The sequence below is a fragment of the Mus caroli genome, unplaced genomic scaffold, assembly GCF_978045245.1.
Source record: "Mus caroli unplaced genomic scaffold, Mus_caroli_1 scaffold_3, whole genome shotgun sequence".
Taxonomy (NCBI): Eukaryota; Metazoa; Chordata; class Mammalia; order Rodentia; family Muridae; genus Mus; species Mus caroli.
This window is the reverse complement of record NW_028227258.1, coordinates 13,353,548-13,369,294: the sequence shown is the minus strand read 5'-3', so window position 1 is coordinate 13,369,294 and position 15,747 is coordinate 13,353,548. Positions and strand designations below refer to the sequence as shown.

Below are 15,747 nucleotides of genomic sequence, written 5' to 3'. Positions count from 1 at the left end.
GAGCTCCAGGGTTGGCAAACACCCTTGGTGATTTCCACAAAGATATTTTCAGGCAGGGGAGTGGATGCGGACAGATGTTACAGTGGTTAAGTCCAGGACACTGCTGATGATCAAAGAAAACAGAGCTCTCTTCCTGCCTGCATGCCATTACCTGAGGCCTCATCACTAGGCCGGCACTGCTGAGCAGAAAGATCAGCCTCAGAGCAGCTCAAGCCTTTTGTCTCTGCAGATGGCTACAAAGCTTCTGGGTACACACAGACCTGTGGCAACTGCCCAGGAGTTCCAGTCAACTGATCTGAAGCTCAGGCCACTCTGATAGCCTGCAGGGCTGGCAGGGCTGGGGTAAGAGTATTGATGGGTAGTGAGTGAATTCAGGTTCCCATGTGCACTGGATGCAAACTTGTGTACACAGGGCTCTACATGTGAGACCATTTCTACTCGGCCCCTCTTTTGAGAGTACAGGCGTACATTCTCTTTGTGGCAAAGTCCAATTCCTAATTTGCTTATTATCTAAGTGCTAAACTGGAAGGAATTGATATGATTTTGTGATATCATCATCTTCATAAGCAATGGAGCATTGGAGAGATGACTCAGTGGGTCAGAGCTCCAGCCGTGAAGGCATTGAGAACTTGGGTTTGGACCCATGGCATGGATGCTTGTGCACAAAACCTCAATACTTTGAGGAAAAGATATTTTGATCCCAAGAGCTTTCTGGTCTACCAGTCTAGTAAAAACAGTGAGTCCCCAGAAAGACATTGTCTCAAGACAACAAGGAGGAGAATATTAGAAGACTCTTGGCATCCTGTGTTGGCCACTGCACACATGCACGGAGGTGCACACACTCATATACTCACATGCACACACAACACATGCGCCAACAAACAAAACAAAGAAAAAAAAGAAAAAATGCCCTTGTATTAATCCATACATTCCAACATTTACAGTGAAGTCTGGTGTTATAAGCCCCGGTGGTTTGTTGGGGGCCAATAGAATGGTGAGAATCCTGCCCTTCTCCCACACATAGTCACCCATGTGAGTCCCCAGGGGTCCTTCCCAAGAGAATTGCTGAGTTTCACTTGGTGGACTCAACTCCTTCCTGTTTCCCTGAACCAAAAGTCAGGGAAAGCTGCTGAGTCTTGGATGACATAGGTCCTGGTGTTGCTTTAAAACTCATTATATTGTTCTTTCTTGGAGACCTCATTATGTTGAAATTTTGAGTATTTAAAAGTCTGCTATTTCCTTGAGAGAATCAGGAGTGAGAAATTTGTTCAGCCCCAAGGTCAAAGACTGCTCTGCTGTTGGTAACTTCCCATGCCCTGATAGGAGAACTAGGCTCTCTGCATATAAGATACAGCATCCGCTGCTAGTGCAAGTGTCATTGGATCTTCACGATAAAGGCGTTCTCTCCTGAGGCTCTGCTAGACCAGGAGTTTAGCTGAGCCTGGGCACCACTGTGATGTCTGAATCACTAATTTGAACTAAATTAGCTCCCAAGCCTTTGAGCTATTTGAATTAAAATTCACAATTATTTAAGCATTCAATGGCTCCCATTCTGATTCTAAGTACAAAACACAACAAAGCAAACACAGCAACAAAAGTATACCAGCGAACACAAAGCTAGATAGAAAAGCAGAAGGCGAAAGAGCAGTTGCAGATAAGAGATACTGTATTAAATATTAGAAAAAGAAAGCCCCCCCCCCCCAGCTTACTGATAGGAAGGTAGGAAGGCTACTGGGAGGCAGAGATAAGAAAGGACATGATGTGATCAAGCCCAGGGCCAGGACAGGTAGATTTAAGGGTGACAAGCTAGGCAAACAGAAGTAAGGGGGGATGTGAAGAGAGATCTGAGGAGTGAGAATCACGTCTAAGATAGCTGTTTTCATCCTTGGACATGGGGACTGCAGCTCTTTGGTTCTTAAGAGAAGCTCTTGACCGACACAAGGTTCTAAAATCACCTTGCTCTGTGCCTAGTTGAAGTAAAGCCAAGTTAGCCCTCTGCCTGGTGGCATCATCTCTTTCACTCCCAGAATCGCACAGCCTGGACGTTGAAGGTCCCTGGAGGCACAGAATGGATCCACAGAGACAAACCCTAGTTCAGTGGCTCTCAGTCTTCCTAAGGAATCTGCCCTTCCGTACAGTTTGCCGTGTTTTGATGACCCAAACCACAGAATTATTTTTGTTCTTGCTTCATACCTGTAACTTTGCTACGCAGATGACTCCTAATGTAAATATCTGTGTTGTCAGATGGTCTTAGGTGACCCCTGTAAAAGGTTAAAAGGTTTGTTTGACCCTCCCCAGGAGCCGTGACCCACTGGTTGAGGACCACTGACTTAGTTGATTTTTGCCTCTATCCTTTACAAGTTTGCAGTTTGATAGTAGAATGATTTAATATGGTTTTAAAATATCCTCCTTTTAGCTATTTTCGTCCACTTTTTGGAGGCGTTAACTATGGAAGCAATTATCCTCTTCATGACTGTTCTTCCCCCACCCCCCCCCACCTCAGCTCAGTGAAGCTTTTTTTGTGCTTTTTTGACACCTGATGCGTAGGTAAGGTTCTGGGCTTGTTTCCTAGTAATTTGAAGTGAATTTCTTTCCCCTCGAGAGCTAACCGGTAGAAGCATGCTTCTCTGAGAGATCAACCACAGTCTGCGGAGTGTGTAGGAGGACACAAGGAGCTGAAGAGATTATACTCTAGTGATGTAAAATGTGAAAAACCTTCCTGTTGCACTAACCCTCGACCATGGAGGTGCTGGGGGAGGTGGGGTGTGGGCTTCAGGGGCAAGGTCACAGGCTGATTGAACGCTTTCATGGCATGGTACCCAGAGGACACTGCTTCTGGTTGAATTACTTCTTTTGGATCTAAACTGGGATCTTTTTAGAGAGAGAGAGAGAGTGTGTGTGTGGTGTCATATTTTTAGTTGATGGCCCCATGCATTTGAAAGCCTCAGGTTTTTTACCAGGGCTCAGCAGGCTGGGGCGCTGCCAACAGAGAAGATAAAATAAGCACTCTGATGTCATCCGGTCGCTCTAATGTGTGCCACGGAGGGAAAAACTGCTTTCAACATTCAAAGAGGATAGTTTTTGTTGGTTTTGTTCCGAGTGAGGAGGGCATCAAAGTAGTTGGCTTCCACTCGGAGAAAACTGGCAGTAGTTGACTGTCCCTGGGAACAGAAGGCACTTACGCTGTGGGAATCCGGTGCCAAAGCACATTTGAGAGTGGAAGACCTCTCTCCTGTTTCCAGCGTGCAGTGAGAGTGAATCATATCAAGATGGTCAGCCAGGGTCGATATGTGCCACTCCAGGGCTGGAGGACCGCAGGATGAAGGCCTTTGGTTTCAGAGTCCGTTGAGCCTGTGGGGCACAGGAAGCATCGACAGGTGGTTAGCGTGGCTGTGGGAAAGCCAGTTGCAGCAAGGTCACCCTGGAGACGTTCACAGTGCATTTTGGACACAGCGGCTATTCTATGAAACCCTCATGTGTGTTACCCTAGAAACACGTCAACTCCAAAAAAACCAGGCATGGCTACCATCTCCATCCCAAAGATGAGAAAATCAAGATAGGAAGAGGGGAAGTGACTCTTCCAGGGGCACTGTTTCCATGGAAACGGAGAGTGCTGTGGTAGGAAGGCCTCTGTTTCCATGGAAACAGAGAGTGCTGTGGTAGGAAGGGCACTGGGACTTGATCTGAGGGAACTCTGAATGCCAAAGCTGGGGATTCTAGGTACACAACACTACACAACATTGTCTTGATGAGTAAGATTATGGGAGGAGCCAAAGCTTGGTGAGCAAAGTAGATGCTGGGGACCAAAGGCACATAGATGCACTGGAGAAGATGGAGACAGAGCCTTCAGCCTCTCTTCTCTTCACCTTTTCATTGGCCTTTGAGGGGTTCTATTTGTTTTAGTTCTGGTTTAGGGCTGTTTTCTGTTTCATTTGGAGGGGCGGGGGTATTGTTTTCCAGAAGGAGATATCGGTGAAAGCATTTTAGATTACATAACTTTGTGTGTAATGCAATAATTGGAGTTACTTTTTCCTAACTCATAGGAAAATTGTCCTTTTAAAGATTTATTTTTATCCTTTTAAAATCATGTTTCTGTGTTAAGTACATGCACATGAGGTGCCCACAGAGTCCAGAGGCTTCAAACCCTGCAGGGGCTCCAGTTACAGGTGCTTGTGAGCCACCCATGTGGGTGTTGGTAACCGAACTTGTGTCCTCTGCAAGGACAGTGACTGATCTTAGTTGCTGAGCCATCTCGGTAGGCCCTGTAAAATTTTAAAGGAATACCATACTTTCAAGATGCACAGGGGCCATTTCAGAAAATGATGTTTCACTATTCAGTGGATGGAGAAGATGCTTTTCAAAGGCTGAGTCCCGAAAGCTCGCTGTGGATGGGAGGCGGCAACCCTCTCCTGGGAAGCCCTTTTGAAATACTGAAAAGAGACAAAGAGCTTCAGGGAGGAGACACGTTGCACAGATGGAGAATGATCTAAAAGAGGGGCAGAAAATCACGGAATCGCGTGGTGTGCGGCTGAATTTAAACCTCACCTCCGCCCATGTCTAACTGTGAGGACGGGTGCAGAAATGAAAGTCTCCTGCACAGAGATACTTACTCTGGAGTCCGCTGAGGACTAAGTAAGAAAATGTCTTGGAGAGCTATCAGCCAAAAGCACACGCACAAACTGGATGGTGTCAGCCAAAGTTGCAGCCCATTTCCTCTCCTTTGCTACCTAGAGTGTGAGAAACCGACGGGCGGTGAGGGGGAAAGCAACAGTAAGACTGGTGACGTCAGCTCTCTAGGCAAGAAAGGGACTCCACTGTAAAGTTGTTGCCCCTTGACATAAATCACCCTTATCCTTCTCCACTCAACTTTTCCTGTTGTGGGCTCTGCTGTTCTCTTGGGTTTGAAACCCACTGCCGTTACACATGGGTGATGTGGAGCCAGTGTCTTCATATATTTAGAATCTAGGCTGAGAATGCACTTGTGGTGGCAGAGCACCTACCTAGCATGCAGAAGAACCTGGGTCGCTCTGTACCTGAAACAGAAGGAAAAAGCACAAAATATAAAGTTAGACAAACTGGGCCAGATGAAGGCGTTCAGGGGCTGCTGGCACCTTCCTCCTGGTCTTTCGTCAAGTACAGCATCCAGTGAGAACTTCTGAAAGTTAAGTTTTCCATCGTGCCGGTTTATCTGAGGACGTTCTATACAGAGCCCTTTATTTAATCAGAACATACCGAATCAGCAGATCTACCACTAACCTCTGGCCATCGCATTCTCTGATGGTAGCTTCGAAAATGTCAAAATGTAAGTAGTGCTTATCTGGCTCTGGAGTGAGTCACAGCAACTGAGGCCACACAGGTGGCAAGGGACACCATGGGACTTTAAGAGTTTTGTGGGGCCTTCTGACCCTTCTTGCTATAAAACCCCAAATGTAGCCTAGGCTGGCTTCTATGTAGCCCAGGCTGGCTTCTAATTTTCAGCGTTTGTCCTGTCTCACCCTCCCAAGCATTAATATCATAAAGGTGGGCTTCTATGCCTGGCCCTTGGGTTTTAATTGTGGACTGTGAATTATATTCTCCTTTTACTAAGACCATATAGTGATGTCCAAGAACTCTGACTTTCGACTTTTCAACTAGACAGGCCATGAAGGATAGGATTTGTCATGAGCCTGTCCCTGAGTTGGTTAAATGTATCAGTGCCGACCCCAGAGAACTCAGGGTAAGTCGTGAAGGGAAAGGAGTCAAAAGCTCCCTCCCAGAGTTGTTTGCCAAGAGCAAGCTCAGGTCTGGATCTTTACCTCTCCTCACGTCTTGTTTTCTCCAGTCTGTTGTCTGAGTCTGTGCCTTCCTGTCTTGTCAGTCTGTCTGTCCCATCCCCAACAAGGGGCTTTTACTGAGTGTAACACAGAATGTATGGCGTGGGGAAGGAACAAGGGGTGCTTTTAAGAAATCTTTGATGTTGGTTTATAGGGAATGACACTCTAATGAGCTCCATTGACCCAGACACAATGTTACCAAGCAGTACGGGCACGCTGCCTTCAGTATGTGCGGCTGATGGTTATTTCATAAGAATGCTTCTGCTGTGTTTGCTGTTTATAGCAAGTGATTGTCACACACACACACATATGTGTGTGTGTGTGTATATGGGTTAGGGGCATGGACCTAATTTCAGATTAAAGCTATATATTAGGTTAAGTTGTAGAATTGTAGAACTCAATTTCATGGGAAATCCAAGGCAAGTAGGTTGCCTGGATCCGTGGCCCACTCCGTTTGCTCCCAGACAGGTCCATGCCACCACTCACTAATGAGGATGTCTGGTCTTGGCTGAACTTATGATACCCACCAGGTCATCAAGATGTTCTCAGGGTACAGTGGAGACTGGCGTCACCAGCCCCTGTAGATCAACCAGAGGCCACACTACAGGAAAGGGACCCCAGAGTCAGAGAGAAGGCACTCTCCGGGGGATCCCATCGCTCATATCATACTGCTAATTGAATGACTGGCATCTTGCATTACATACGATGGCTTGCCTGAGACACCTTTGCAGGTACCAGGAGGAAGTTGTCTCAGCATAGATCAGTATATTCTTGACCCTTCTATTGAGGGTGCAGAGAGTCTGGCAATCCATAGAGAAGGGACCCTCCCTCCACAGAGACGAGTGATCGGTGAAGACACGGTTCTGCTTATACTCACTCGGTGCTACCCTTCTGTCTGGCACAGGACCTCCCGTCATTCACTCTGGAATCAAAGACCTCAAGGTCTTGAAAACAACCCAGTCTGGATTTGAAGGGTTCCTCAAGGACCAGTTCACTACCCTCCCTGAGGTGAAGGACCGATGCTTTGCCACTCAAGTGTACTGCAAGTGGCGCTACCAGAGACGGGACGTGGACTTCGAGGCTATCTGGTATGGTTGGCGAGCAACTGCTAGGACCTAAAACTGGGGAGGTTAAAGGGACCCTAGAGCAAAGAGGAAACTGTCAACTCAAATTCCTAGTTCTTTGGGACTGCCCCCTGGTGTGTGTGTGTGTGTGTGTGCGTGTGCGTGTATGTGCACTTGTATGCACATGCATGTGGAGGCCGGAGAACAACTCCAGATGGTGTTTCTCATGAGTTCTCCCCCTTGTTTTTTGTGACCAGCCTCTTACTGGGACCTGGGACTTGTTGATTCAACTAGGCTGGCTGGCTAGGCCAGGATCTGCCTGTGTTCTCAGTGGTGAGGTTAAACAGGCAACATTATGTGTACCTTTTAATGTGGGTGCTGGAGATGGAACTTAGGCCCCCATGCTCACATTGCAAAGCTATCTTCCCAGCCCCTCCTTTTAAATTATATCAGTGACTCTCAGACATACATGCACAATAGAATTACTCAAAATATTGTTAAAATTTTTGGTAAATATTGGTAAAACCACACTGCTCACTCCTGGGCCTGACATATTGGTGTTATGAGAATCACCATACTGAGGCTGTCAGGCAGGGGAGAGCTTCCGCCTCCCAGGAAAGGCAAAGGCTCAGAGGGGACAGCTTACCTTGCGAGCTCAGATCCACCATCTCCAGATGTGGGGTGATCACCACACTGCCTCAGCTGTACTGAAGGTTCGGTGGTTTTCATCACACATGATGTTTGACTTAAGGCCCTGAGAAGGAAGCTCAAGGATGCAGCCATGAGCAGGGAGAGGGTGTGTGTCTGGGAGTCACTCTTCCCTGTCTGCGTACATGGTAGAAGATTAATGCTGAAATGCTATTTGGGCCAACTATCACTATGAGAAGAGGTAGCTGCTTAGTGTTTGTTTAATGCAGTGTTGGTGTGTGTGTGTGTGTGTGTGTGTGTGTGTGTATGTGTGTGTGTGTTTGAGAGTGAGAGCAGTGGGAAGGGATATGAAGTGGATTCTGCTTGTTTTCAGTTTAGCATTACAGAATAAGGATCCTTCCTTAAAAATCATCCATAAGATGGCTTTCTGGGCACTCCTACTTTTTAGCTTTATAATGCATTCCTAACAAATCATATGACCTTCCCCTATCTTGACCTTTGTGTCCTAGGGGCGCTGTCCGGGACATTGTCCTGCAGAAATTTGCTGGTCCCTATGACAAAGGCGAATACTCACCTTCCGTGCAGAAGACCCTCTATGATATACAAGTGCTGTCCCTGAGCCAGCTTCCTGAGGTATGCTTTGTCACTTGTATTGGGAGGACGGTGAGGAACTGTGTCTCCTGTCGGCTCCGAGGAAGAGTTGAGTGCTAAAATAGGAGAGTGGAAGACACTTGAGAAATGACATCTGTTGTTGTTCAAAAGCTTGTTATAGCAAGTGAGAAGACAGCAGAACATGGGAAAATCTGTTCAACCTAAAAACACAGGCCGCTGCCACAGTGCTGCAGTTTTGATGGAAACTCCTTTGAGTTCCTTCAAACCTACCTACCGCAGACTTAAACTTCAATTTCAGACCACTTCTATGCCTTGACAGAGAGATAACTAGACACAGGTTGTATGTTTCAAGGTATAAATGATAGGTGTAGAGAAATTCAATCCATTCTCCTATCCTTCCTTCCATCCATCCACCCATCCATCCACCCATTTATCCACCTATCCATCCACCAATTTATCTATTGTGTCACTGGCAGGACCCAAGGGATACAAAGATAACCTAGACATGGTCTCTACCCTCAAATATTTCATCATTATGTGAACAAAGAAAACAAGTAAAAATTTTAGAAGATCAACTAATAGGTTATTATGTGAATATGGGGACAGTCTCACTGAGGTATAAGAGGTGCCACTGGCTAGATTTTCTAGGAGAGGAGTGTGTTGAGTCTTCAGGAACGATATGGGTAATCTGGGTTTATACTCAAGGGCTAGGGGACAGGATAAATGTGGAAACGGGAGACAAGCATGACACAGACATTTACTGTTAAGGGCCAGCCACATGTGACATGCTAGGAGGGAAGCACTTTCCTGTGTGCAGGCATAAGGTAGAAATGGGTCAAGAGGACATTTGCAGGCTTACTTAGCGTCTATGCTTTATTCTCAGTCTCTGGGGGCCACTTAGTATAGCAAAGTATAGCATGGTAAGATTTGTATTCTAGAGTGATCACAGGAAGCAATATGATAAAAAGTCACAATGGACCACAGGCTAGGAGACTTGTAGGATGATGTTACAGAAGTGTGGCCAAGACAGCATGGGCCAAGGCTATGTTGAATTAAGAGAAGCATCGCCTGGACCAGCCTGCCCTCTCCTTGGTTAGCACTGTAGCATCTTCTTCCTCTGCCTGTGCCTACCTCCACTGGGTAGAGCTGGAAAAACGAAGTTGATAAACCCTTCAGGTGCCTATAGGCTCCCCAAGAATTTTTCACTCAATAGTCTGGAGACTCCTTTCAGAACCTGGGCAGATCTCTACTAGAGACCTGTTCTGTGGGTGAAGGCTCATTTCATGAGGCAGCTCATTCTTAGGCCTACAAGTGGACTGAAGAAATGGATTTGGCTTGACACACAAAGAGAGTATCTGTCTACATGATCCAAGGGAGAAGATGGGCTCGCCCAATGGCTGGGCTGGCTTTTCCCATGATGTCATGTCCCAGCACAGTATCACAAAGAGCCAGAATTTTAAATTACAATGTGACCTTAAAGATTTAACACGAGTACTTTTGTCCATTATAAAAGTAGAGTATAGTTCACTAAATCTTTATGTCATGTATATGAGTCTATAATTTTACACTTATTCCAGGACTTATGAATGTTAGGGACCATACTAGGTGGAGGGATGGAGTGGATAAGATGTTAGAATGTTGACTGGCCAGTTTCTGAAGGCCAATTGGGTGTGGAGGGGATCTCCCAGATTCCCACCTCAAGGAGCCTGAGCTCTTCAGAGAATGTTTAATATTGAAGGGTGAGGAATAGATCTGCTATCAATTTCATAGGAAGACTTGTGTAGGTGAACAGAGGGAGAGATTGGCAGCAGAGGATCATGGGAGTGTACCTTAAGATACAATCATGGTCACAGGAAGTGGTCGGGATGGATGAGGTAGATGGAGGAAGGGAGAGAGTCTCTGGTGCTCAGATTAACCCATGCTGTTGTGGATTCCAGATAGAAGACATGGAAATCAGCCTTCCGAACATTCACTACTTTAACATCGACATGTCCAAAATGGGGCTGATCAACAAGGAAGAGGTGAGAGACTTTAGAAACAATGAAAGCACGTTCATGCGCCATCATCCTCCAGTCTCCTCGTCAACCTGGGACAACTGTAGCAGCTGCTGGCTAGGGATAATATTTATAGTCAGCACTGAGTGGAACCCTCCTTGGCTCTGGGTCTTTCAGTGCCTGAGGCTGAGTACTCCAAAGGGGATGAGAGATCACAAAGGAGGCATGCCAGCTGCAGGGAGGAACAAAGAGCAGGGACAGAGTGTACCCAAGGAAACAGCTCTAAGATCTCCTTGGGAAAGTGCCACGGAAGGTCGCAGCTGTGTGCGTTATTCTTCCATCATGAGGCAATGGGAAAGGAAGGCTGTATTTTCATTTTCCTTTATCATGCCCACCTTTTGATTAAACAGTCAATTCAGTAGCACACAATACACTTGGGAGACATGAAAGTGTGTTTGTGCTACTGATGGCAAGAACAAGAAATGTATGCTTTGAAAGGGAACCTTTGTCTCAGGAAATACACAGCCCCAACTTCCTTTTAGCTGTGACAATCTGTCTGACTAGGCAGCCTGGAGACCTGATTGGTGGCCTCTGTGGTCACGTCCTGGGAAATCAGAACTGACCCTGCCCCATGGACATTTTCAACGATAAGCCTTTTGACCCATCTACAGCACCATTTAGGGTAACTGCTTTTAGTGTCTATTTGAATGGTTCTGCTGGTTGGAGACCACACTCTCCGATGCATAAGCTTAACCGAAGAGTCTCTAGAAACTTAGAGCTGCTGACCAGGAGTCTCTCAACACCCAACCCCCTCCAGTACCTGATCTCTCTTCTGCAAACAGTGCTGGTGGGCTCCACTGGCTCTCAACCATCAGCCACATGTGGATGCTGGCCCTGGTGCTGGACAATGAGCACCAGGCATGCATAACGCGTAGGAGGTGATCTAGGGCCCTGGCTGGTGGAAGAGGTAAAGTTTGGCCCCCTGCTCACTGAGCTGACAGGACAGGCAACACTAGTTACCTCAGAGGAAGGAGAGGAAGGCAGTGCGCTGCCTTTGTGAATGAGGACAGAAGCCTTTGGGGGATGAGTTCTCGCTGAACGGCAGGAGATAGATCTGAAAGTAATCTTAGCCATGTCTGCAAGAGGCAAAACAAATGAGCTGGAAACAGAAAAAAGACCAACTAGACTAATGCTCAGCTCATGGCACAATGGCGAGGGTTTCTGAGGTGTCTACAGAGCCTTAGGCTTGCATCATCCCCTCCAGAGCTAGGTGGATGCATCATTGCCGTAGAGGGGGTGGGACGTGGAGGGTGAGGTGGGCATGGGAGGGATAGGGATGAGAGGGATCGGGGGGAGTAGGCTGTGGTTGGGTGTTGTAGGAAGCAAAATAAAATGGTGCAGAGAAAGTTTCTTCATAGATTGAAGCCCTGGCCTGGAAATCAGAAGCCCTGAGCTCTTTCAGGAATCTCTCTCTCTCTCTCTCTCTCTCTCTCTCTCTCTCTCTCTCTCTCTCTCTCTCTCTCTCTCTCATACACACACACACACACACACACACATTAAATACACACACATTAAATACATACACATGCATTAAGTATACACACATTAAATACACACACACACATCCTTATCCATGAATAAAGTGTCTTCACACACATGTACCACGTGAAAGCAACATAAAAGAAGCAGGAAGCTGAGGCACAGCGACAACAGCTGGGTAGCGACCATGACAGGGTGGGAAGAGGGACTCTAAAACACAGCAGTCTAGACAGTCCACACTGTGCTCACAGCCCTGTGGACCTCAAATGCTCTGAGGGGTGTGGCTGAATTCTAGCTATGGACAGGGACTGATGTGCAGAGTGAATTATCAGAGAAGGTCAGATTTACTCACCCAATTTTACAAAGCAGGATCGTATAATGCATTTTGAGACATCCACATCGTAACGACTAACAAACAAGATGCTTCTTGGCAGCTGGAGGGATGGAGTGGTCACGTAGCCACTTGCTTTGCCAGCATGGGAACCCGAGGTTGGGTCCTCAGCCTCCAATGGAAACGGCCAAGCACTGTGACATGTGTCAGGAGTCACAGCACCGAGAAAGTGGAGACTGTAGGTCCCTTGGGGCTCACGGGCCAGCCGGTCTAGCAGAGCTGATGAGCAGAGGGCAGGGAGATAGTTCCGTAGGAAAAAGCACGGATATATAAGCCTGATGATCTGAGTGAGAGCCCTGAAACCCACATAAAGGTCACAGAAAGATGCTACTTTACAAATTTACCTTCTGATTTCCCCAAGAGTGACGTGACACACACACACCCTTCTCAGTTCCCTCCCCCCCCCCCACGTCTCTCTCTCTCACACACACACACACACACACACACACACACACACACACACACACACATCCACACATAGATACAATAACCCCAAGCTCCATACAGAACACTCAAAATCCCTATACTTTCTGAGAAAGCAGCTCATCGACCAACTATAGCTCCGGCCCTGCTAGACTCGAAGCCACTGTCCTGCAGAGGAGTGTGCCTCCTTGACAGTGTGACATCCTCGCTTTAACATTTGGCTCATTGTAAGGAGACCACTCTCTCTGACGTTACCCTGTGCTTCCTCTCCAGGTTTTGCTGCCTCTCGACAATCCCTACGGCAAAATAACAGGGACGGTCAAGAGGAAGCTGCCTTCCAGGCTGTGACGTCATGGCTCCAGCCGGTTGTGATGCTGGAGGTTACTGTATGCTTGCCTGCAAAAATTTCAACTCAGGATATTGATTGCTTTGTTCTATATGAAGTAATTGCTTTGTTGTTGTTGTTGTTCCTAATTCAACAAGGAACTTGTAGTTGTGTGTATGTGGAGTCCCATGTTAGCAGGCCCAACCTGTTCCGCGCCCATGGGCAGTTTCCTTAAAAATTACTGGGCCGTGTTAGGAGAATCACAGTGATAGTTCTCCTTGCTGTTCTTGGGTTCTCTGCCTTTGAATCCGTCTTTAGAATCCAATTGTCATACGGACATAATCGTAAAGTACTGGCTGCTGCCACATTGATTAATCTGAACACAGAAGCAAACACTGTCATCATCCTAGGGATACGTCCGGGTCTAACTGAAAACAGAATAAAACCATGTGAAAAAAAAAAGTCACCATAATGTTTTTAAAAACTCTGGCACTCTGACTAGCGCTCAGCATGGAGGAAGGCGGGTGGGCATGAAACTCCAACCCTAGCTCAGGAGTTGATGGTGTTTGATTGAGGCTGGAAGAGGGAAAGTCAGCTTCATTTGGGGGTGTGACACCTGGTATGTCAATCATACTGAAGGGCACCAGGTTGCATGCCTAGAAGTGGTCCGATAAACCCAAACTGGCCTCAGTGGGAAAGAGAACGAACATGAAGTTGGGAGAGTGAGAAAGACTTGGGATAAACTGGGATGGGAAGTGAATATTATAAAACGCATTGTATGAAATTCTCAAACAATTAATAAAAACATTATTTTAAGTGTTTAAAAGATACTTTTAAGTTCCTCTATCAGCACAAATAAAGATGAGAATATAAAAACAAACAAACAAACAAACAAACAAAACCAAAACAAACTCTTTTAGCATTTGCAACTGACAATTTATTTCTAGCCTAATAATGATTTTATGACCTGATTGTGTTGCTTTTATGATTTTTACAACTCTTGCAGAATACTTAGTACCTATTGAGACATTAAAATAAGTATACATTGCTTTCCCTTGAATAATGCGCATCCATCCCTCTGGTATAAAGAGTTACTTTTGCTAAGTGTTCAGCCAGTTGACAGTTAGCTGGGTGAATATGGACTTGGAAAGGAGGCTCTAGCACACATCTCTGAAATACGATGGGCACAAGGCCTCTGGACAGCAGGACGCAGGGATGATATTTACTTTGGACTGTGTAATTTCCTGACTCTTCCAAATATGAAAACCTATTGCTTTCATGATCAGAGGAATTTAAGCATAACTGATGACTTCAAATGGGTTCAGAGTGGAAAGGCAATTAGCTTTATATCAATCACAGACATTACTCATGTACATGTTATTCTATAAAGTTTAAAACAGACGACTTTAGAAAGCCACGGTTAAGACCTGTGCATATGAACAACCAAGTAACTTTTCTGTGCTTTGAAATGCTCTCTTTGTTTTTAGCATATTGATTTTATCATGTGCATGAATGTTTTGTCTGAATGTGTGCCTGTGCACTATGTGTGTACTTGGTGCCCAAAGATGCCAGAAAAGAGCATTGATCCACAGGATTGGTACAGACAGCTGTGAAACTCCATGTAATTGAATTCTGATCCCCTGGGAGAGCTGCCAGTGTTCCTCACCATGGAGCCATCTCTCCAGCCATTCCCTTATTTTTAAAACAACAAAGTCTACATTGTTTTAGAAATATCTCTATAAAGCTCTTAGTATTGTTGATAAATTTATTCATTTCGCTTTATTCTACTTTGGTCTCAGGTGCGTTGGCAGTAGACTTCCATTGCTATAAAGAACTACTTGAAGTAATTAACTTTAAAAGAAAAGGGGTTTATTTTGGCTCAAGCTTTTAGAGATCTCTGATGACCATTCTGCATTGGGCCTCTTGCAAGGGTGGCACATCCTACGGAGAGGACACACACAGAGGAACTTAATGCCACTGCTCAGAAACGGAGACATAGAGGACAATTCTGGGGTCCTTGAATAGTATACCCTAGTGACCTATAAGAATGACTCACAGAGGTCCAGCTCTTCAAGGCTCCACTGTCTCTCAGCAATACCATCCTGGAGGCCAAACACCTTTGGGAACACTCATCCAAGTCATAGCAAGGGTGTGGCCGATGGACAGGAAAACTCACTAAAATCCTGGCTGCACCTTATACACAGCGCAACAGTTCTCAACCTTCGGAGGTCAAACGACCCTTTCACAGGGGTTGTATATCAGATATCCTGCATATCGGATATTTACATCACGGTTCATAACAATAGCAAAATCACAGTTATGAAGTAGCAGCAGAATAACGCTATGGTTGGGGTCACCACAACATGAGGAACTGTATTCAAGGGCTGAAGGATCAGGAAGGCTGAGAGCCGCTATGTGCAGTACATGTCCAGCCTCTTTCCATTGCTGTGAGACCCGAGCGTAAAGTTAGCATCAGCCTGTGTGCATCAGGTGAGAGGTAAGAGGCCTGAAGACTGGTAATTTACAAGATTCTCTGTACCTGCTTAGAGAAGAAAGATCACAGGGCTGGACAAGGAAAATGCCACAGCAATGCTCATGTTACAAAGCTCGTGAAACCCCCTGGACTTTCATAACCAAATGTGGCGTGTAATTTTAAATTCACACTCACCCCTTGCTCTGTGCCGCAGCCCCTGAACTAGCTATACTTGTTATGCTCGGAGATCAACCACTGCCAAGGCCAGCCGCCCACCCCGCCCCCACAGCTAGATTCTCCAAGTCCCTTCTGGCTCACTCAACTTTTCCTTTCAATGCTGGGAGCTGCAATCACTCTACACCTGACCAACCAATCCTCTAACAGCCACCCAGGCTATGCCCTTTCTCTTGCCCATCTGAGTCTCGGCAGATAGAAAACACCAGACAGCCTTATTATTTTAAAACC

The 15,747-nt window shown here is 46.2% G+C and overlaps 1 protein-coding gene across 1 annotated transcript in view; it reads left to right on the top strand.

Annotated features, from left to right (window-relative positions):
- Positions 1-13,635, top strand: part of LOC110291256 (uricase) — a 33,285-nt gene extending 19,650 nt beyond the window's left edge. Inside the window, exons 5-8 of the mRNA XM_021158293.3 lie at positions 6,718-6,901; positions 8,035-8,158; positions 10,075-10,158; positions 12,758-13,635. Of these exons, the coding sequence (XP_021013952.1) occupies positions 6,718-6,901; positions 8,035-8,158; positions 10,075-10,158; positions 12,758-12,832 (467 nt within the window). The 3' untranslated portion in view covers positions 12,833-13,635. The remainder of the gene's footprint in view (positions 1-6,717; positions 6,902-8,034; positions 8,159-10,074; positions 10,159-12,757) is intronic.
- Positions 13,636-15,747: the final 2,112 nt, after the last annotated feature.